The sequence below is a fragment of the Miniopterus schreibersii genome (assembly GCF_964146895.1).
Source record: "Miniopterus schreibersii genome assembly, chromosome: 18".
In the NCBI taxonomy this organism is placed as follows: Eukaryota; Metazoa; Chordata; class Mammalia; order Chiroptera; family Miniopteridae; genus Miniopterus; species Miniopterus schreibersii.
The window spans coordinates 14135284-14158892 of record NC_138121.1 but is presented as its reverse complement, the minus strand read 5'-3'; the positions used below and the strand labels follow the sequence as shown (position 1 = coordinate 14158892).

At 37.5% G+C, this 23609-nt stretch overlaps 1 protein-coding gene across 3 annotated transcripts in view; it reads right to left on the bottom strand.

Annotated features, from left to right (window-relative positions):
* Nucleotides 1-5116: 5116 nt before the first annotated feature.
* CBFB (core-binding factor subunit beta) overlaps nt 5117-23609 on the bottom strand; it is a 45567-nt gene continuing 27074 nt past the window's right edge. The window contains exons 5-6 of one of the 3 annotated variants that reach the window (XM_081119488.1): nt 18334-18429; nt 5117-7561 (exon numbers count right to left, since the gene is read on the bottom strand). In XM_081119488.1, the coding sequence (XP_080975614.1) occupies nt 7493-7561; nt 18334-18429 (165 nt within the window). In that variant the 3' untranslated portion in view covers nt 5117-7492. Of the gene's footprint in view, nt 7562-18302; nt 18430-23609 lie in introns of all 3 variants that reach the window. The other 2 variants (XM_081119489.1, XM_081119490.1) reach the window with 2 other exon arrangements.

The following is a 23609-nucleotide window of genomic DNA, read 5'->3' as shown; positions in this document are numbered from 1 at the left end:
TTCCCCATCTACAAGGCACTCTAAAACTAAAAGGCAACCAGTTCTCTTCCGGAGCCAACCCTTTATGGTAACCATTCTCACAACCACCCTGAGAGGTAAGCTTATACCTCACTTTACAGGCGAAAAAATGAGGCCCAGGGAGGTGAAAGAGGTGTTGTGGTCCTAGGTGGCAGAACCCAAGTTCTTTCTTTTGCATTGCTCCTTGAAAATTTGTAGCAGGGAGAAAGAGCGATGTGGCCGAAAAGGGGCAAATAGGGCCACATGCTAACCTGACAAGCTCAGGGAAGGCCTGAATGGCAGCCTTGTAAACTCAGAGACCTAAAGTAACTACAGAGGACGGTCTGAAATTAAAACTTTTTTAACTAAAAGTTTATGGTGGGTAGTCAAGTCTAGGCCGGTATCTTCCCTGACAGGTGGATCTTTCCCCGAACTAAGCCTGTCTATTGTCTCTTGCAACTTTGATAACATTCCTTTGGAATGTCTCCACAACTCCTCTTTTTTCCAGACACCTCAGGGAACAACCAATGCACCAGGGTGGGGACCATAAATCTTGTCTTGTTACTGTTATCAAGTTAATTGTTGACTGTTAACTATCCTGTACCCACCTATATAAAAGATGTGTCTGTCCTTTTACTTTTTATCCAATGCCAGAGGTTTCCCTGCTTTACTTTCTCCCACCTCCCTAATCTATCACTAATGGATTTCATGTAACCCACTTACATCTTCTTTGATTGTAATGCATAAAACAAGGTGCAAAACTGCCATTCTCCAGAGCATTCTCTCAATCCATTGAGATTCTGCTTCCTGGCATTTGTTCACAGCTTGGTGTATCAGCATAAAGCTGATGAATGTTCTATTGAGATCCTCCCCCAAGACCTCCCCTAAACACCAAGCCTTTAAAACTCAAAATGAAGGTCTAGGGCGAGCTCTCCTTCCCAGAAACACGCTTGTGTGCCCCCCCTTCTCCTACAGGCTTGCATCTCCTAAACTCTAAGGGACCCCACGAGGCTTGCAACCGGGGTGGCAATGGGCAGCAGTAATTGGTCCCAGACAAACTCCTGAACCTGTCCCCAAGGCCCCCTTTTCTCTGATTTTTTAGTGATCCAAAGCAGACCAGACTAGGCTCATTTCTCCAGCCCTTTCTTGTTTCACTGTCCCTAGCTTTAGTAAATGTCCTCTAAAATTCAACTGAACTTGCGCTGTGAAATTTTTCCTGCATGAAATCAAGAACCCATACACTACCAGCTGGCCCTAGGCAGACCCGTTCAGGGCCAGGTCCCCTTTCCAGTAACAGTATGACCTCCCCCCCCATAAAAACAGAAATAAAAGAAACATTGTCTATACCAAAAAGGGAAAAAGATAAAAATTTATCAATATACCTAATATTGGCCCTGGACAGTTTGCTTCGTGTTTAGAGTTGGCCTTCGGACTGAAGGGTCCAGGGTTCAATCCCAGCCCTGGTTGGGGCACGTGCGGGAGGCAACCAATGAATGTCTCTCTCTCACATCGATGTTCCCCCTTCTCTCTCTCTCTATCCCCCTCCCCCTTCCACTCTGAAAAGCAATGGAAAAAATATGCTTGAGTAAGGATTAAAAAATTAAAAACAATAATATACCTAATATTGGGAGTGTGATTGGGGGCAGGGATTAAGGGAATATTTACCTCTTACCATGCATGACAAGCACTAAAGCTGTGTTTAGGAAAAGTTAGTTGGGCAGCTGGCCTAGGTGGTGTGCTAAGACCTGGGGAAAAAAACTTACAAGGTTTTGGTTAGGAGTCATTTTAGTCAATTTAAAATGTCTAGATTGAACTCAAATCCAATCAGACGAGGAATAGTTCTATTTTTAAAAAACACTTGGAGGGACTTATTTCTGGTGGAGCAGGACAGGTGGGGTATGGGAGAGGAAAGACAAAGAGAAAGAGAAAGCCACGCATCCTGGGCAACAATGGGAAAGGGATTTTTAGTTTGGAAAACTCAAGAAACAGGAAAAAGTTTGGAGAGGCCCCTAAGAAATGCCCCATTGGGTTACTAGGAAGATAGGTTTCTGTGAACAGTGTTAGTCAACAGAAGGTTATCTTTGCTCATTGTGCTATCCCCAAACCTTTGGCTTAAGTATGACACGCTCAGGTTTTTGTCAGGAGTCAGAATGACAGCTTTGAGATGGTGGTCTGGGAGGAGGCCTTAGCCCAGAGGTTGGTACAGAGTAGAAGCAGGAGGTGCTGCAGGGAAGTAGGCCAGTTTGGGAGAATATCAGAACCTGTCCCCCAGGCGGAGGGGTGGCGATATTCAGAAACATTGAACTGGCTGCTGGTGGACTGATGAATGTATTCAGGGAGCACAGACAGTCAGTGGCAGTCCAAGCCAAAAAAATGCAGGGACAGGCTCAGGTCAGAGTCTAGTGGTTAAGCACAGGAACTAGGAATATGAATCCAAGTTCTGCCAGTTTTGTGCCTTGAGCAAGTTGCTTCACTCCTCCACGCCTGTATCCTCATCTGTAAAATGACCATACTCAAAGATGTGTTAGGATTGCACTTAAAGGAGTGTCTGACTTACAGGTAAAATGCTTTGTGTATAACAAATCTTTAAAACTAATGGTGACGGAATTCATTGGCAGGATCTACAGATTGGATATAGAAGGAGAAAAGGAGTCAAGAACCAAAATACAAGTTTCCAGCTCGGGTAGCTGATAAATGGTGGTGTTGCTCAGACAGGAAAGAGCCTGGGGGAACTGACATTGGAGCCTGGAAGGATGCTAGTACTTCTATTAAAACTGTCACATGTGATAACTTAGAAGGCAGGAAATGTATTAAGTTTAAAGCCCTAGGTGAAGAGCTTCGAAAACAGAATCTTAGTAAGTATCATGGTTACTATTGGTTGCATTTGTCAAGGTAAAAAACACACACAACCAGTTTGAAAGCAGAAGTAAAAGGTAACTGCATCCAGCAAATCAGGGATGGGATCAAGGGTCATGGAAAACAATGCGTTGGGGATCCCCTCTCCTTCAGCCTCACAAAGAACATTCCCCTCTTAGGGTAGAGGGCCTCGGTTGCCCCAATGATATTTCATAATTGTTACAGACCAGTGACTGTTTTTTCGCTTTCTGAATAGAAGTGTTTCCTGCAGTTTTCCTGTTCCTATTTCACCACTGTATACTGGCTGTGTAGAGGGCTCAGTGCCTGACAAGCTGAGGTTTTGCGGTGTCTCCCATGGTAAATGTATTTTCTTAAGGGAAGGAAAGTAATATTAAATATTTAATCATTGAAAGAGTGGCCTGTGGAGTGCACATTAGAACACAGTATTTGGCCCAGCAGTGTGGCTCAGTGGTTGATTGTCGACCTATGAACCAGGTCACAGTTGAATTCCTGGTCAGGGCACATGCCCAGGTTGCAGACTCAACTGCCAGTAGGGGGCATGCAGTAGGCAGCAGATGGATGATTCTCATGATTAACGTTTCTATCTTTCTCTCCCTCTCCCTTCCTCTCTTGGAAATCAATAAAAAATATATATATTTAAACAAACAAAAACAGTCTTTGACCCCACCCGATATACTGAGGGGGGAAAAAAGGGGTGGCCTATGATAATCAGTAGTGCTATTCACAAATATTTTGACTGTTTCCTGCATAGATGGTAGGATTGTAGTTCCCTGTTCAGATGAAGTTAGACATGGTCCTGTGATTTTCTAGGTACAGTGAAATGTAGTCATGTGTCTCAATTTCAGGTGAGTTTTAATAGCCAGTGTGCCCTTTTCATTATACTATCTTCTTGGCTTTGTCACGACTGGCAATGTTCCAGTGACTGCTCTGTCAGCTTAGGTCAACTACTGATGGGTATTTAGCAAGTAAGAGATGTCTTTAAACCAATAAAAATTGGGGGGCTTTAAGGCAATACAACCAGTCTATCATGGTAAGAAAAACTTGGAAAATTGTCAGTTATGCCTCTATACTTGCTTCTCCGGTCTGAAATGTCTCCAATGTTCATTAAGCTACCCTTAATCTACTGGGTGACCATATGATCAATGGGACTTTCTGCTGGTTTTGTTCTCTCTAATCAACCAAAAAAACCAGCTTTAGATCAAGTTCCTATTACCTCAAATTCACAACCTGTCAGTGGCTTCAAGTTTGCCCTTGGACAGTCCAAACTTTTAAAAAAAATCCTCGCTGGAGGATATTTTTTCCATTGTTTTTTCAGAGGGGAAGGGAGAGAGAAGCATCGTGAGAGAGACGTATCAATTGGTTGCCTCTGACACACACCCAACCAGGGCCAGGGATTGAGGCTGTAACTGAGGCATGTGCCCTTGGCCGTAATCAAACCTGGGGATGCTTCAATCTGCAGGTTGACACCCTAACCATTGAGCCAACCCAGCTAGGGCGCAAACATTTTAACATGGCTGGAAAAGTCCACCCAACACTGCTTGGAGACCCTCACCTTGGCCTCTGCAGACTCTTTCAGATTCATCTCTGCTGCAGCCCCCTCCATACCATGTTCCAGTCATACTCAACTGCTTAGTTTCTCAAACTTGCCAAGCTCTTGGCCTGGCTTTCTATAATACTTGTCACCTTCTCTTTGCTGGCATAGTGTCTGCCATCCTTCAGATTTCAGCTCAAATGTCTCCAGGAAGCCTTTTTTGGCCACCCAGACCAGGTTAGATGTATCCTGTAACAGCCAGTACCTCCAATAACTTAAATGTTATTACTGCTTTTGGTCAGTTTTTGAACTAGACTGTAGGTTCCCTGAGGGCAGGGACCAGTGTGAATATATCCCCCCCCCCCAATGATCCTAGGGAGTAAAAGAATATTTTGTTTAAATCTTTATAAAAACAGTAATAGTAAGCCTTTCTCTCTGTGTGTGTGTGTGTACCATTTACAGTGAGTCTGGTAAGGAAATATTTTTATATAGACCAAGCTTGAGGATTGCTTCTAAAGTAAAAGGCTTAATTTTCAGCTGTAGAAAAATGCCAAGAAAAGTTGTAAGAATGTTTGATATAACACTAGCACAAATTAAGTGTATATTGCTAAAATGACTAGTTTGAAAATGGTACTAATTTGGATATGTAATTTCTGGAATTAAGCATGACTTTTGAAAACCGTAATATACATTGGGAAATTAGTATTCTTTGTGCCATTTACATTAAAAGTTTTATTTGAAATTAGGAGAAATGACCACTAGATGCCACTGTTGTTTAAGGTTACAAAGCAGGATGAAAGAACAGTTCAGAAACAAAATCAATTTTCATGTCATAACAAACACTAGAACAGAAATCGTTGGATTATGTCAATAAAGAGCCAAGACCCTGTTTTCACTACACAGAGGTTTATTGTGAAAGTAAATTAAACATATAAACACAGAATATGGCTAATGGTGGTGGCAAAAGCAATCGGTAGGTTAAGGCAAGTTTTAATGGAGATGAATTTAGAAAAGATGATGCAATGATGTAATTTTGTTTAAATATAGATAATGGAAAAATATCCGATTGCATCAATAACTTAATAAAAGTAGTTCTCAAAGCCTGCAATATTGGAGAAAAAGGGCTCATGATCTTAATGCCAGCATTAAGACAGACAGAAGCAGCACAGTGCTAAATGACAGGAAAAATTCAGTATTTACAGAAGAATGGCAACATGAACATTTAATAACATTTGATCGTAGTTACTGATGGACTAAAAGCCCTTAGCTAGACGCAACAGAGAAAAATGTACCATCATCATCATGTTATTAAAAAAAATTTAAGTGCAGAAGTCAAAATCCAAGGAGCTCTGTGGTAAAGTAACCTTAAAACACCACTGTAAGGACCACTTAAAAGGCGATTCCCTCAGGGGAAATTAGGGCACTGAGTGTGTAAACATGTGAGCTATACAACACCAAATAACCACCAAATTCATTCATAGTACTTAGTTACACAAGATCAGCATGGTCTTTTATGATGTATTATTGTTTATAACAATTTAAACACACTCCTTACCATGCATGACTTCAAATATATAACAAACATTTTTATTCAGAGATACAGGATATGTTTATGAATTATAAGACCTATGTACAATGAGTCACACCTCCCTCATCAATCAAGTATATATATATATGTTTTCAATGTAATGACCTTATTCAGACTTCAGTTCATTTTCTGAACTGATCATGTCAGTTTTTCAAACTCTTTAAAATAATGCCATTCTGTTATGATAAAATACATTTTTGCAAAAATTCAGAAATGTAGTAACATTTAATGAATGCGACCATGAAAAATATTTGTAAGGAGGTGCCAAATGACTTAGCACTTTTTTCCAGTCTTGTATTTAAAAAAAAAAAAAAAAAAAGTTGCATTCAATTTGACAGTGAACCTATTTAAAAAATATTCTCATACTAATCCATCTCAAAAGGTTCTATTAATAGTCCTTTTGGAAAATACCATATATATAACCTGTGAATTTTTTTCCACAATAATTAATGGAAGAAAATGTATCCTCTGCACAGATGAACATTTTCTCTCTAAGACTAGTCTTTTATCACCCAGCAATTGTTTTTACAAAAGCATGCATTATAAAATACACATAAAAGCAGCTATCTTAAACATGATTTTAATACAATATTACCTTTGTAGCTGATTCATCACTGTCTCCAGTTTAATATGCTGTTACATACATGAAGAAGCTCCAGTATCCCTTTTCTGATTGACTTAAAAAAAAAATCCCTGAATAAAACAGAAGCCAGCCTGCGACTTCTTTAGGCATTTCAGTAGAATATTATCATGTATGGAGAATATCTCCACACAAACTCATGATTATAGAACAGAATCTAAAACAAATCAGGAGAAGATTCGAGTCAATGCCAATTAAAAATTTTTATGTTTAAGAAGGAAAGAAAAGGAACTGATTATCAACATTTAAAAGGATACTGCAACTTTAACAACTGTAAACTTTGTAGAAGGCTGTGGCAGACAGCTGTATGCTACTAGGTTTTTAGCTTGTAAATAATGCAAACACATCAGCAGTTTTTAAATGCCATAGACAATAAAAACACAAAAGAAAATTGGGGAAACAAAACAAAAAAAACACAAGAATGCCTAGCTAAAATGCAGCTTTAGAACCAACACATCTAAAATCACAAAAAAAAGAAAAATATTAGAGTAACTGATTAGGTGAAAAACCCTCTGATAAAAATTTTAATTTCTTGACTTGTTTTTAAATGACATGAGGACAAATAAGAACTTTACAAGTAGATTGTTTCAACTCACTGAAATAATGCCAACAAGGTAAGCTTGCATAGAAAAAAATTTAAAATCATTACTGGCTACATGCATACAAAATTAGAAATGCAGGTATTATAGTCATAGTGCAAAACCATGGCAGTTTGTGATGTCCTGTAACTGCCTAAGGTTGAGAAATAGGCTGTAGTACCTCCAGTTATCACAGTTTCTGGTCTTTTAATCAATTATTTTTGCCGACTAGAAACAATGTATATGTAAAGATTTGAGGGGCACATTTACTGTGCTACTAGTTAACGAAGTTTGAGGTCATCACCACCACCTAAATTGGAACCAGGACTAGGGTCTTGTTGTCTTCTTGCCTGCAATGACAAAAACATAGTTTGGGGTCAAAAAGTGTTTGAAAATCTAAGTGCTAGATAAACAAAAGACAGTAGCACATAACAAAAGTTTCCAAGTAAAGTATTTTCAGCCCAGACAGTGTGGCTCAGATTGTTGAGGGTCGGCCCATGCACCAGGAGGTCACTGGTTTGATTTCCAGTCAGGGCACATGCCCGGGTTGTGGGCTTGATCCCCAGTAGGGGGCATTCAGGAGGCAGCCAATCAATGTTTCTATCTCCCTCTCCCTTCTTCTCTCTGCAATCAATAAAAACATTTAAAAAAAATAGTTAAAAAAATAAAATATTTTCAGCTAGTATCTCTCCACATGTAGGAGGAAAAAGAACAATTTAAATTATGTATAAAATATTTGGCTAAAGTTTCCTTAAAAACCAAGAATAAAAATCTTGTTATATTCAAAAGAGCATTAGTGAAATATGTACCATGTATATAAAAGAACAACAAATCTACATTTACTGTTTTGGGACAAAAGGGTTTAATTTTAACACATCATCCAATCACCTTAGAAGCAAACTTTCTCTTTTAGTCTTAGCTGACATTTATTGAGCACCAACTATATACTGGGCACTGTTCTAAGCACTTTCCATGGATGAACTAATTTAATCCCTGCCAAGGACCTATAACATAGCTGCTATTACTTATCCATTTTACAGATAAAGAAAAATGATTGAAAAATGTAATTCTGAATTCCTTCTCTGCCAACTGAACTTGAACTAAAAATCTCCGCCTCAAGAAAAAAAAATCCAGAATTACTAAGGATAAAATACTGTCTGAAAAGGAAAAATAGAAATATAAAATTAGAGTTTTTGGTGCACTTAGATTTCCTAGTTAAACTATTTATGGCAAATTATAGAGAACATTTAACAACTAACATACTGTGCATGTTAATGCACTAACATACTCTCTGCTAATATAAAGTTTTATATAGCGTAGTGCCCCTTTGGTCCACACACATTTACTTGCAGTCTATTTCACGAATTCTAGTGCATGCTTCTCCATAAGCTTTCTTCAGTGACTACAAATGCCAGTCAAGCACAAACATCTATTTGTATATAGAACCTGCTCCTTCAGCATCAGATTTCCTATGTTAGGTAAGGGCAACTCCATTTTACCAACTGTTTAAGCAAAAAACCTTGAGGTCACCCATATCTCTTTTTCTCACACCCAACAGCAAATTATGACACCTCTACCTTTAAATATATTCGGGGGGGGGGGGAGGGAAAAAAAAAAGAAAGAAAAATAAATAAATAAATACATCCTGAATCTGACCACTTCTGACTATCTCTACCACTCTCATCCTAGTCCAAGCCACCATCTTTTTTCATCTGGATCTTGTTTTTAGCCACTTGATACATACCAGCAATGGGGGCTAACTGCAATGACCTATGTAATTTTTAGCGAAATGGAATCACGTATCAATATCACAACTGATTCTCCACTGTCAGTTTTTATAAACAAATTTAATCAAAAATCGAAATGTGATTTCAATTCTTATTATCTAAAACAGTTGTTAGAGCATTCTTGACCTTCAAAGAAGCATCTCAACAAGTCACATTTGTACTGTAGAATCAAGTTCAGTCAGAAGCTCCAGCTGTCACCATTTCTGAAGAGGGTTATATTGTTTAAACAGACATGACACTGCCTTATTTCACTTTAAATAAATCAAATAAAATCCAACACTAACTTCTGTAGTGTTTCTTATAAATTTTTACATATTTCTCTAGCAGACTATTTTTAATTTTTATCCTCACCCGAGGATATGTTTACTGATGTTAGAGAGAGGAAGGGGGGGAGAAACCGATCGGTTGCCTCTCGCATGTGCCCCAACAGGGGACAGAAACCGGGGCATGTTGCGGAATCAAACCAGCAGCCTTTTAGTGCACAGGAGGATGATCAACCAACTGAGCCACACCAGCCAGGGTAGACTTTAACTATTTTTTATTAGCAGACTGCACGCTGACTAAATTTGAGCACATTCCTAGTCAGGTTAAAGTTATGCTGCATGGTTATAGACTGAAAGAGCTATGGAATACATATGGATCAGAAAAACAATTTATGTTCCATACAGAATCAATGCTAAATGCAGTGTAAGGACAGATCAATTCTGCAAAATCAGAGATGATGATATGAGTATCTGGTTTCAGTCAATGAAGGTTAGAAAGAGGCTGAGCAATGAAGAAACACTGAGAAAAATCAATCCTAATTATATATTTATAAATCACTACAAACCTACCAATACTACTTTGTGAAAAGGATATTTCAGCTTTTGTCTTGAGATAAGAGTACTTTTCAAATTATTTTAATAATAATGGGATGACTCCAAAGGAGTACAAAGAACAGTCATCAGCAGAGCTGGAGTTCTCCCTGGTCATGGCTATGCAGAGGTTGCCATGGGTTTGTTTATATTTTTGGTAAAAGCATGGAGAGTAAAGTCCTTTTGCTATTTATTTGTGTTTTTAGTTTCTATTTACATTGTTAAGAATGAATGAGAAAGATGTAAGAAAGACATGTGAAGGAGGGTCAATAGGAAAATTAAAAGGGGACGTTCGACAGAGTATGAACGAGAGCAGAAGATGGAAGAATGAAAGAGCTGGGAGATTGGGAAGAAATTTAATGCTATACGAGAAGATGTATGGGCTGTCACACGAAGGAGACAAATACAAAAACAGATTTAGGTTCAGTGAAATAGCTTCCACAGGACTGGGATTCAACAAATGGGTGAGCTGTCTTAAGAAGCAATGCCTTCTACTGTGGCAGTTTTCTAATGGAGGCTGGGTGTTTTAGAAGGAATTCTTTTGTGGGTAATAAACCTGACTAGATGATGGCAAAGAAACACTTTAAACTCAATTATTCTAAAAGCATAAAGTCCGTAATTTCTAGTTTCTTTCTCTCTAGTCAATACACATGGACTCTTGATTTTAACTTAATATTTATTAAGTTTTTCAGAATAGGGTTTTAAAATAAAGCAGATACCCAAAAGTCTGTTCAGAATACAATTATGTCTTCAGTATTTATAAATAATCTAGAAAATTTTATTACAGACCTCTTTCTATCAGTTGCTTCTGTTTTCTTTCTTTTAATATATGACCCAGAAATATGGCAAATACAATTTTTAAGAGACAACCATGGCATGAGTCCAAAATGAAGAGACAAAAAGTCACCAGGTATTAGAAGTTTTCCCTATTGGTCAGGGCTGTGCAGAAGTAGCCAAGAGCAGAGATAACCAAATGAGAAAGAATAAAACTTCATGACTGATTTCCATTCTTTTATTATCAAGATCATCGTGCCCAGCTGTGTGGCTCAGTGGGTGAGCACTGACCCAGGAACCAAGAAGTCACGGGTTCAATTCCCAATCAGGGCACATGCCCAGATCGCAGGCTTGCTCCCTGGTGGGGGGAGTGCAGAAGGCAGCCAATCAATGTTTCTATCTCTCCCCCTTCGTGTCTCTCCCTCTCTCTTTCTCTCTCTCTCTCTCAAAATCAATAAAAACATATTTTTAAAAAAATCATCAAACTAGTGAACAATCTTCATGAGGAAATGCCCTAATAATTAAAAATAGCTACAAATGATTGAATCTATACTGTGTCCAGATACTGTGCAAATGGTTTTGTGCTTTACACTTGGCTAAAAGAACACAGAATTACAGAATTTTAGAGCAGCACAATACTTCAGAGATCTGGTTCAACTCTCTTTTTACAGATGATTAGTCTGAGCCCAAGAAGGTTAAGTGATTCCACTAAGGTTACATAGTTAGCTGGTAGCAGCCAGACCTTTGGAAAAGATGAGCCTTTAACTCACAATTAGCATTACTGTCAGTCTCATAATCATTGCTATTACTCCCCATTTCTAAAGCTGGAGGAGACACAAAGCAGAAATTTTAAGTTCTAATATGAAAGAAAGGAATGCACTTTCCCAGATTTGTTATTAAAAAGGTAAAAACCAAGTCAGCAGACAATTATAAACACCCATCAGATAAACAGATTACAAGAGCTGGTCTAACAGGCATCTCAAAAATAGAATTCTTATAAAAATATAGTGATATTTCATGTTTTTAAAAATATGTTTTTATTGATTTTAGAGAGAGGGGAAGGGACAGGGAGGGCAACACCAATGAGAGAGAAAGACACTGATTGGCTGCCTCCTGCATGCCCCCCACGGGGGACTGAGCCTGAAACCTGGGCCTGTGCCCTGACCAGGAATCAACCGGGGACTTCTTGGTGCATGGGACGATGCTCAACCAACTGAGCCACACAGGCCAGGCTAAAGTGATATTTCAAAATAAAAGAAATAGTGAAAATAATCTACATTTCTGGGCTTGGATGGGAATGGCACTACCACCTTAGTTATGTGATCCTCTCTTAGCCTCAGTTCTTCAAAATGGAGACACACCTTAAAGATCATTGAAGAATCAAGTATAAAGCAAATATTGTAGTGTGTCCAGCTATGTCATTTCTTACACGTGGCACATACTTAGCACTCATGCTACTGTTATTAAAACAAAGCTGCTCATCACTTTCCAATTTATCTGTATGAACTTTCCAAGTATTACAAAAAGTTGCATCCTGCAGTTGATAATTTTTACAAACTAAAACAAAATAAATTTTAATAAAGTCTACATTTCCTATGACAGAAAGCAAACTAAAGCTCTCTTTTTTTCTCAGTGTGAAGAAGACAGACTTAGTACCCTCTTCCTCATTAATCCTCTTCTGATTCTCATTCTTAGTCCTAGTTCATAGTTCATGTTTCCAGTTTACTCTCATCTAATGCCTTTAGCCAACATATACCTCACGAAGGCCCAGTTTAGACGGATTCCTATGTTAATTGGTCCTTACACAAATAAGAGTGTTGGTAGAGTTAAGTGATTTAAGAGCTGAAGTCTGTGGGAATTTAAAATAAATAAGGTTGGGATTTTTTTCTTTTGGACCACACAGAATAGAAGGCTCCAAAAACATACAAAACACAAATACAAAAACCACATAAAGCCTTTTGCCTGTTTTTATTTCCAAATAGTTTCCACATAAAATTCTCCTATGATTTGCTGAATTGTATTAAAACTGCCTAAAGTAGAATAAGCAATAATTATTTACCCATTCTCTGACATTAAAGATAACAATCTATTTTCTAATTCTTGATAACCTAACCAAATGAAACCAGTTTCTAGATAATGATAGAGAAAATCTCTTTCAGCATTGTCACTTTGCAGCTGAATTAAGAGCAAACAGTGCCGTATTAGTTTTAGGTTAAGAGGCCAATCAAGTTGAAAGCTCTCTAGACACAGACTGTGTACAAGCACGCTGCTATCATACTAAATGGGCAGGCATTTCATAAAATAAATGTCTGTGGTTATATTTTCTTTTTTAAAGTCTACTTTTTACTAAAGTATAGAAGAATCAAGAAATACAAAATCACCAAAACTTGGGAAGTTCTCCTTATACCTTCTCCCAGTCACTATTCAAACCCCCAGGTAACTGCCATCTTGACCTCCAAAGAAGCAAGAAAAGTACAAAATCCTTTACTGTTAAAAAATACACAAACAGCCCTGGCTGGTGTAGCTCAGTTGGCTGGCATTATCTCCGTGCACCGGAAGGTTTGCCGATTTGATTTCCAATTGGGGCGATTGCCCGGGTTGCAGGCTTGATCCCTAGTGAGGGGTGTGCAAGAGGCAGCCAATCAATGACTCTCTCCCTCTCCCTTACTCTCTCTGAAATCAATAAAAAACATATTTTAGAAATGAAAAGAAAAAATAAAATATTGGACTACTAAAATATCCCTTTCCAGAAAAAGAAAATGCTAAATCCAACTATGGAAGATAGATTTAAACTTTCTAAATTTTACAGATGGTAAAACAGAATCATGTCCAATGAATTTTCTAACTGATTTCAGATTAAAAGGCACTGGTGAAAATCAAACCCCTTGGGCTGTTAACCATGTGGAGTTCTGCTTTCCGCTGTTAATAACCTCAGCCTTACACATACATTAAATGCTTATGAGCACCACCATTACAAATTTAGCATAGCAGGGCCAGTGGTCACAGAGGTTATCCAAACAGAGGTGGGACATCCCTAAGCCTCTGTGCTGCCAGGATCTCAAGCTTCCAAGGACCATCTAATACTGGATTACTGCCACCCACGAATTACCGCTGCTCCTTGGACCCCATCTCCAGTCAAGAAGCAGGACCACCCACCGGAACCATTATTATTCTGTTCTGTCTCAGCTTTTTCTTTTCCAGGTGAAACTATTTCTAACCTCTCCTGGCAGATTTTATTTTTCAACTTAATCATCTGTATGGGTGATGTGGAAATTCATTTCCCAGTGCTAGCCTGTACTTGTGGAGGCCTTTTGGTTAGGAAACTGGTTTAAGCCTTCACTCTTCCTTCCATTAACCAATTATTTGAAAGAAAGTTACGTCAATTAATTTTTCTCAGGTCTCAGTTTCTTCAATTGTAATAAGAATGTTAAGGTAAATGTAAGAAAATAAATTTTTAAAAATGAAATTGTGCCTTATTAAAAAAATCAAAAAAGAAAAGAATGTTCATTTGATTATATAAGGCCTCTTACAGATGTTTTAATTACAGGGAGAAACATTTTTCCCTAATGTTCTCCTTTTAGAAAAAGGGAATTTGTTATGGATTTTTTAAAAAGGGAAGCTAAAGTACAAATTGGTAGTTATAGAATAGTCACAGAGATGTAAATTATAGCACAGGGAATATATTCAATAATACTGTAATAACTATGTATGGGCAAGGTGGGTACTTGAAATATCGGGGGGATCACTTTGTAAAGTATATGATTGTCTAACCACCATGCTGTACACCTGAAACTAATACAGAATAATCCTGAATGTAAACTGTAATTTAAAATATATATTAAAAAATAAAAAGGGAATCAAAATATACACGTGCAAAGTACCAAAAGACATGCACATCCCAAACTCCCCTAAATGCAAGCTCTGGAGTCCAATTCCAGCCCAATTTTCTAGATGACAGTTCTCTACAAAAACTGATGTTTTAAATTACTGCCATAAAGAACTACGGAATCTTAAATCATTGATGAAAATCTAACCATTTTTTCCATGCTCTAGGTCATAATGCAAGGAAAGTGCCCTGACACACTTTAGAGAACTAAAAGGATGTTCTTATTAGCCATAATTCAATTAACTGGAACCATCACTGTGGTAGAGCTTTTAGTATGAAAGTACTTTATATCTATTATTTACTGTAGGCGTACACATACCAAGCACCATACTAAGTGCTTTACAAGCATTTTCCTATTTAATTCTCATAACAATTTCTATGAGAAAACCGGCCTGAGAGACTGACAAGTAATGGAGCAGGAGTCTCAACTAGGCTCAACTATGAAGCCCATGCTCAAATCACTGACATAAAATCAACTGGAAACAATCTATCTGCACAAAAAATTATACGACACCTCCATCAACAGGCTATATTTTTCTTTATACACAAATATAAACAAGTGTAAACTCACACACCAAAATGTTTTCCTTCAAGTAACACTGTTTATAAGAACAATCAAACTAACATTTTAGAAAGATAATTCTTAGTCTCAACTAATCTAGAATTTTATTTAAAGAAAAAAATTTATACAACTTCCTAAATAACTGTTCCATTAATTGTTATTTTTCAAATGTAGCTGAAGGACATTTATAAAATAATTCTTGTACTCATTTATAGCCATGTTAGCCTGTTCCAGAAAGAGTGATCAATCATATTCTCTGACATGGCAAGATCTCTTACTCCTTTACTCCTCTGCATGTACTGTTCCTTCTGCCCAGAATGGTCTCTCTAGTTTGTTGAGCTGGCAATCTTATAATCTTCCTTGCAAGTGTATTCTCCTGTGAATCCCCCAAGCAGAGGCAGATCTAAGTGGTCTGTCCTCCACACTGCCACTGTTCCCCTTCTGAACCTCCATTGCATATGGCTACTGCTAAAATAGACTGACATTACCTGTGTATACATCTATTTTCCCTCAAGACTGATAGTTGCTCAAGGACAGAAGCCATTCATTTTCATTTATCTATTTCCTAGTCCCTAATGCAGAATCCAGCACAACACAGTTGGGGTTCCTTACTTAATAAATAACATAAATGAATAAATTATAAACATTCGAAATCTCTTTAGACACCAACACGATTCTACTTTAACCTACAGGCTATCCTGTAACTCTAGTTTTCAGACAAGCAGTATAAGAGCTGTTTTGGGGTTTTTTTACAATCTCCACTTGACAACTAAACAAATGTACAAAACACTATGGTGGGTAGTGTGAAAGTTAAAAAAAATCAGGGTCCCAATCTCACTGGGGATCACAGTAGAGTAGAAAACAGACACATTTATAATTTTTCAACATACTGTTCAGTAAGAACAATAACAGAAATAAGAAGGGCTAATTATGATTAAGAAGACTGGAGAAGGGACTGACATAACATTTAGGCTGGGCTTTGATGAATGGGTAGAAAAGTACATTCCTGGCCAGGGAACAAACAGCATGAGCAAAAAGTTTCAGAAGTATAAGATTACAAATGCATATTATACATTTAAAAACTTCTTACTATTACAGATAACAAACATTCTGAAAGAAAATGCTATGGGAAGTTTAATCACAAGAATTGTAAAAGCTTCAAAGAAAACAAATGTATATTGCATTATATCCCTCCTGTCTCCTCTCTTAAGTTTGTAAGTATTCTTGGGGACATCATCAGTTGCTATCAGCCTATTAAATCAACTTAGCCACTGACAGAGAAATAGCAATCATTAAAAGATAACTTTATTCATACACCAACCACTGAGTAGGCTTGAATTTTTCCTTTATTCTGAAATAATTGTAACATAGAAAATATTTATATGAAATAATACCAATAATAGCCATTGACACCTACCTAGTCGGTGCCACACACTCTAAAAGTGCTTTCATGTGTATTTTGCTCATTTAATACAATGACCCTATGAGATAGAGGCATCATTATTAGCCCTATTTTATAGATGAGGAAATGCAGTCACAGAAAGGTAAAACATGTTGTCTGAGGCAACAAAAGTAAATGGCAGAGCCAGATTCAGACCTTGCAGTCTGGCTCTAGAGTCTGGGCTCATAACCACTGTCTTTGTGTACACACACACACACACACACACACACACACACACACACTTACTTTAATGTTCATTTAAATAACAGTGTACATAAAATGTTGTGCATGGAAAACCCACAAATTTTCTGTATTATATAACGCTGACTTAAATTTTTTTAATGTGGTAAAATACACATAACATCAAAATTACCATCTTGACCATTTTTAAGTGCAGAGTTCAGTAGAGTTATGTACATTCACAGTGTTATGTAACCAATCACAAAAACCCTTTAATGCCTGGAATTTATTCTATTTAGTTGATATATTGTAATTATATTTGAATTAAATTGCCTTTGCTTATCAAAGATGAGTATGTACTAACCTTTTCTGTTTCTTCTTGTGTAAAATGTTCATGCTGATAACTATATAAACTTGAATCATGACAGATTTTAACATTTGACATTATTCTTTTTAAACACATTAGTTATCTTGATTATTTTTGTTGTTAGAGTACACTTTTTATAGAATTTGGATTTCTGAACAATCTGCAGATACTTTATTAATTTTTATAACTGAAGTATACTTAAAACAGGGTACAATTTTATGTAGAAAAAAGTAAACATCCATGTCAATTAAAAGTAGTATCAAATTTAAACACTGGGCAGACTAAATTTGAATGCCTAAGACTGAAGTAGACATGGATAATAAAACTATGAAACAATATAAGAAGCCCAGCCAGTGTGGCTCAGCAGTTGAGCATTGACCTGTGATCCAGGAGACCGAGGATTGATTCCTGATCGGGTTGCGGGTTCAATCCCCAGTGGAGGCAGCCCATCGAGGACTCTCTTATCATTGATGTTTTGTTTTCTCTCCACCCCCCCTTTCTCTCTCTGAGGTCAATAAAAATATATTAAAAAAAAAAAAAAAAGATACAAGAAGGTGATTACTATAAAAATTGAGGTAATGTTTATTTTTCAGGGGAAGAAAAGGGTCATAATTAGATGCACACATTGGAGAGGGCTGCTGGGGTAGCTGTCGAAGTTTTATCTTTTTACCTGGATGGTAGTTATAAGGGTATTACCTTTATAATAAATAAGCTACATATTTCTTTTGTATAGGTTTCTGTATCTGTATTTTATTTTACCATAAAAAGGTTAAGAGTTTAATTCCATTCTTTTAGTTTGAAATAATAACAATTTTCCTGTAGTAAAGAGAATATACAAATGACCAAAAATTATACTGTTACAAAATCAAGACAAATGCTCATAGAAAAATTAAAAATATTACTCCCAAAGAATTTTAATAATGTTCTAAAAATAGTATTCTATAAGATATTTTTAAACAAATAATATGAAAAATAATTAAGGAAAAATAGGTAAAATATTTATGAATTAAGAGGAAATAAACATTATGCTAAATGATTTTTATAAGGACCAATAAATGAAGAACTTGTGTACAACCTTAAAATTAAGACTAACTTTTTTTTTTATAGCAATTACATTTAATAAACACAAAGTCACAGAGTACAACTTTAAAAATGAAAGCCAGAATTAAACTTAAACTATTTAAAAACATATGCACAAACATCACAAATAGAGCCTGAGAGTTTGGGGGAAAGTACTAACCAGTTACTGCCAGCAGCTGTGAAACTCTCACCTCCATTTCCTCCCGATGAGACCTGTCTCTATCTTCAAATTCACGTGTCCTTCTCCGAGCCTCTTCAAAGGCCTGTTGTGCTAATGCATCCTCCTGCTATTAGAAGAATACAAGAAATAGATATTTTAATTTTGATTTATAATAAAATAGCAAAATTTGAGGGTGTTTTATTTATGGAAGGAAATAACCGCAGAATATTTCTTAAAACATCAAAACCATAAAAAATTAATACCAGAGCTACTTTTTGAAAACTTCACTAGTTGCATGATTTATATCACACCTTGGAAACAGTAATCGTATTCAATCACATTCTAACAACTGAAAATGCTATTTTCTTTTCTTTCCCTACTTCATCCTATTCACCAAAATAAAATCCTGATCAAGTCAATATTTAAATCATGGAAGTACAAGAAGTTTGGTGTATATGTCTATAATTTTGGATAGGACAGGACAGGCCCTCCAATTACAACACTAAAGCCAGAAATATAAAAGAGAATATTAACAGAATTGATTATACAAATATTAGAAACTTCTAGACAACAAAAAGTTAGTAAAATTCCATGGAATATTATCAAGAAAAAAATATTTGTAACATGACAAATCTATCCTAATTCTTTCCCCATTAATGGCTAAAGATCTGCACATGAAGGAAATCCAGATACCTCAAACTCACTTTGTCTAAAAAGGCAGCCTATTTAACCCTCTTCCTTTACCCTTTAGTCTCAGTTAGTGGCCCCACTCATTCATTTCTGCCAGAAACCTGAGCCACCTTTGACTCTTCACTCTCCCATGTCTCCACAGAGCTGATCAACAACCAAGTCCTATCCATCTGACCTCCTAAATATTTTTGGAATCTACAAACATTTTCCTAGTTCAGACTCCTAAGGTCTCTTACCTAAAGCACTACAAAAGTTTCCTAAACAGCTTCTTCCTCCTTCCATTACTGCACTCCCCAAACCACCACACAGCCATCAGAAAACATCTTCTACAGCACAATCTGACCACAATACCCTCCAACTTTAAAAAATTCCGTCGCCTGGCTGGTGTGGCACAGTGGACTGAACGTCATCTCACGCACCAAAGTCGCCAGTTGGATTCCTGGTCAGGTCACCTGCATGGGTTTTGGGCTCGATCCCCAGTAGGGGGCATGCAGAAGGCAGCCAATCAATGTTTCTTTCTCTTTCTCTTTCTCTTTCTCTCTCTCTCTCTCTCTCTCTCTCTACTTCTTCCTTCCCCTCTCTAAAAAAAAAAAAAAAAAAAACCCAAAAAAAATTTTTTTAAAAAGTTCCCTGTCTACAGCACAGAATGCTCAACCTTTGCAGTCACACAAGAAACTAAAGGATAAAAAACAATCAATCAATATTCACCTTCTTAGATTCATTGCAACAAAGGTCAGCCAGGTAACTTAGTACTTAACCAATGAGACAGAAACATAAGTAAACCTAATGGGGCTTCTAAAAAGTCATTTAAGAGACATTTCACCTGGGGACGGGGAGGGGTGAGAAGGTAGAAGAGGGTATGGGGGCTAAATGGTGATGGAAAAAAAAAGACATTTCACCTTTCCTCCTTCTTGAGAACTGATGCGATGCCCAGAGATAGAGTAGCCAGCGTGCAAACATAATAATGAGGATGTAGTCATACACTGAGCATAGCACAGCAGGAAGGTGAAAAGACCTAGAGCCCCTGATAATATAATTAAGTGCTATACCAGGCCTGGACCATGTACTCTAGAGATCTTGTTCTGTGTGATAAATCCTTTGTCACTAGGTTAATACTTGTAAGTTTCACTGACACAATATTTGTAACTTAAACAAAATTGAAAGGTGTGATAAAATTTCCATTATGATGCATTTACTAGCTTTATAACCCAGGGCAAGCCTCAGTAAACTGGGCATAGTAGTAATATTTACTTCACATGATTGTTGTGAAGATTAAATGAGAATAACATTATTTAAAAAGTGCTTAAATACACTACCAGATAGCACTCAATAAGTCTTAGCTATTATTTTACATTTATAAATATATAAAATTTACAAATTTGACCAAACATAATGATACATACCTACCGTATTCTCAGAATGTACTATATAAGCCAGAAGTACCTGTAAAGGAATATTATTCCCAATTTCCAAGGATTTCTATTATTTAGCTAGGTATCAATTAGTCCACATCTGCTAACAGGATACCCCTTCTGTCCTATGCATTCACTCATTCTCTTTTTCATTTATTCTACAAATATTTAGTGAGTCTTTTTTATGGCCAAATCACTGTACCGTGTCATGGATACAATGTGAGGAAACAAATGGTGCTTTTTCTCACAGTTTCTGGCCTAGTTAGGCAGGTGGACAATGAACAAATAATTACAAAAATCAATATGTAATTATCAACTGTGATTTAGTACAGTAGAGGAAAATAACATGATGAAATGAGAGCATAAAACATGAGATGTGATCTAATTCCCTAAGGAAATTATTAGCCACTAATGTGTATTCTAGCAATGGTTGGAGTTTTTTTTTTAAATCCTCATCTGAGGATATAATTTTTTTTAATTGATTTTTTTTAGAGATAGAGAAAGGGAGAGAGAAAAACATCAATGTGAGAGAGAAACATCAATCAGTTGTCTCCCATACTCACCCCAACCGGGGACCAAACCCACAACCTTTTGGTGTACAGGATGATGCTCCAACCAAGCCAACCAACCAGGGCGGTCAGAGGTTTTTATTTCATTAAAAGGAAAAAAAAAGTATTGCCCTAGCCGGTTTTGCTCAGTGGTTAGAGCCTCAGCCCATGCACCAGAGGGTTGTGGGTTCGATTCTGGTCAAGGGCACATACCTGTGTTGCAGGCTGGATCCCCGGCCCCAGTCAGGGCACGTGCGGAAGGCAACCAATCAATGTTTCTCTCTCCCCCCCTCCTTTCCACTCTCTTTAAAAAAAAATCAATGGAGAAAATATCCTTGGGTGAGGATTAACAACTTCAAAAAAGTATTATTAATAGTTGTAGTAAAATAAGAGATTTGGTAGCCTTCCTCTTTTTATTCCAGCTTCTGTCTTGGTCTCTTCTAGTTAGATGTGAAATTTATGTGCAGTAAACAGTGTGCACTTACATTTATCCTGATCCATTCCCATTGCAACCTTAAGTAACACCTCCTTTTCAAGGTCAGTATAAAGGGCACTTGCTGATAAAACTACATGCTCACCCAATAAAGTATGCTCAAATGGCCTTGGACAACTAACTCTACCAGTCTCAAGTGGTAGTGGGAGAGGCTTTCAACACTCTGCCAGCTACACGTTCTATACTAGTCTGTTACCCCAGGGTCTATACCACAATTTGCACAAAGTAGTCACATAGGGTCATCCATCATAAAAGGTGGTATGTGAAACCCATGTGGGAAATAAAGATCCAGCAGTGCTTTCAGAGCATATGCATAAAATTCTGACCATTCTTGCTGCAGTGATTTTGTCTTTATTGTATTGCATAAATCTATAATTCTATTTATCTTACAGTGTGGTAATACTTACCTTTCTACAGCAACGGATTTTAAAAATGGAAGTACACGTTTAATGAAAAATTAAGAACCAAATTCATTTTGAAGAATGTTGAAGAATATGTAATTTGCACAAAATAATGGCATTTAATATTCTCTATGTAAACAAGAATTATCACTGATCACATGAAAACCAAAAGAAATAAATCTGCTGAAGAAGCATCAACATATACTTCAAAGACAACAATTTAACATCTGCAGCTGCAAATGGTACGTTTAACATCAGGGGCAATAACGTGCATGCAGCTGTTAACTCCTATGCTAACAATACCTTCTGGAATACCTCCTGAAGGACCTGCCTGAGGCTCTTCTTGAGGAAGTGCTGCTCTTTTCAAAAATATGTCCACAGTAGTTTCCTAGATTTGTTGTTTTTTCATCACAGGTTTGCTTGTAGGCAGATAATGAAACATGAACATTCCTCTCTATTAATGAAAACCTTTCTACGTTGGGGTCCGTGTTTTCAAACTTTTTGTTTTGTTTTAATCCTCAACAAAGGATATTTTTTCAATTGCTTTTCAGAGAGAGTGGAAGGGATGGGGGGCATCAATGTGAGAGAGACACATCGACTGGTTGCCTCCCACACGTGCCCCAACTGGGGCCAGGATCAAGCCTGCAAACAAGGTATGTGCCCTTGACCAAATAGAATCCGAGATCCTTCAGTCCACAGGCTGATGCTCTAATCACTGAGCCAAACTGGCTAGGGCTATTTCCAAACTTTTTAAGGAGCTTGTTGAGGTCTGCAAAAGCTTCTGCTGAACTCCTCAACTATGAATTTTCTTTGGGTTTCTTGTCCTTTAGTTTCCTTTTCTCTTGCCTCTTCTTCAGCTATTTGTTGTTATTCCCGTTCCAACAACTCATTAGTCAATTCCTCAGGAACCACCTCTAGGAGCTCCTCAATGACATCCTTACCCACACCTAGGTTAAAGTTTGCCATCTCAACCACGCCTTACTGATTTTTTTTTTTAAAAATATATCTTCACTGACCTCAGAGAGAGGAAGGGAGAGAGAAAGAGAGAGAGAGAAACATCAATGACAAGACAGCCGTCATTATCAGCTGCCTCTCGCATGCCCCTGACTGGGGATGAAGCCCACAATACAGGCACATGCCCTGACCAGGAATTGAACTGCAACCCCCCCAGATTCCAGGTTGACGCTCAACTGCCGAGCCACGCCCGGCCAGGCCGCCTTATTGATTTTTGCAACCCCTTCATCCTTAGCAAATCCTCTAAAGTCATGAATGAACCCCTTGAGTGTCTTCTTCCATATGCCATTCATACACTCTTCCATAACACCATCCCAAGCTCAAGCAAGGTTCTTAGTGTAGTCACTGATGTTGTAATCCTTCCAGAACTGCATCAGTGTCTTCCTAGTTTCTTCCTCAGTTGCAGCAAACAGCCTGAGCAAAGGTCCTCCCGCAGACAATAAGTCTTAAAAGTTGCTCTAACTCCTTGACCTACTTAATGGCTGAATCATTCTGATAGTGGGATGAAGATCACCAATAAAAGAATATCTGGGATCATTATCAACAATAAGCAAAACTTTGAAAGATACCTTATTCTCTAAACAGCACTCCATTTCGCTGGCATAACAATTCAGGAGGAAATCTTGAAAGAGGAGCTGGGTCATCCATGACTTCTTACTGTTTCTGGCAGTGTGTGCTTACTGATAATGTTTGAAGACTCTGGGGTTCTCACTATGCCAGATCACAGAGGGTTTAAATTTGTAGCCTGC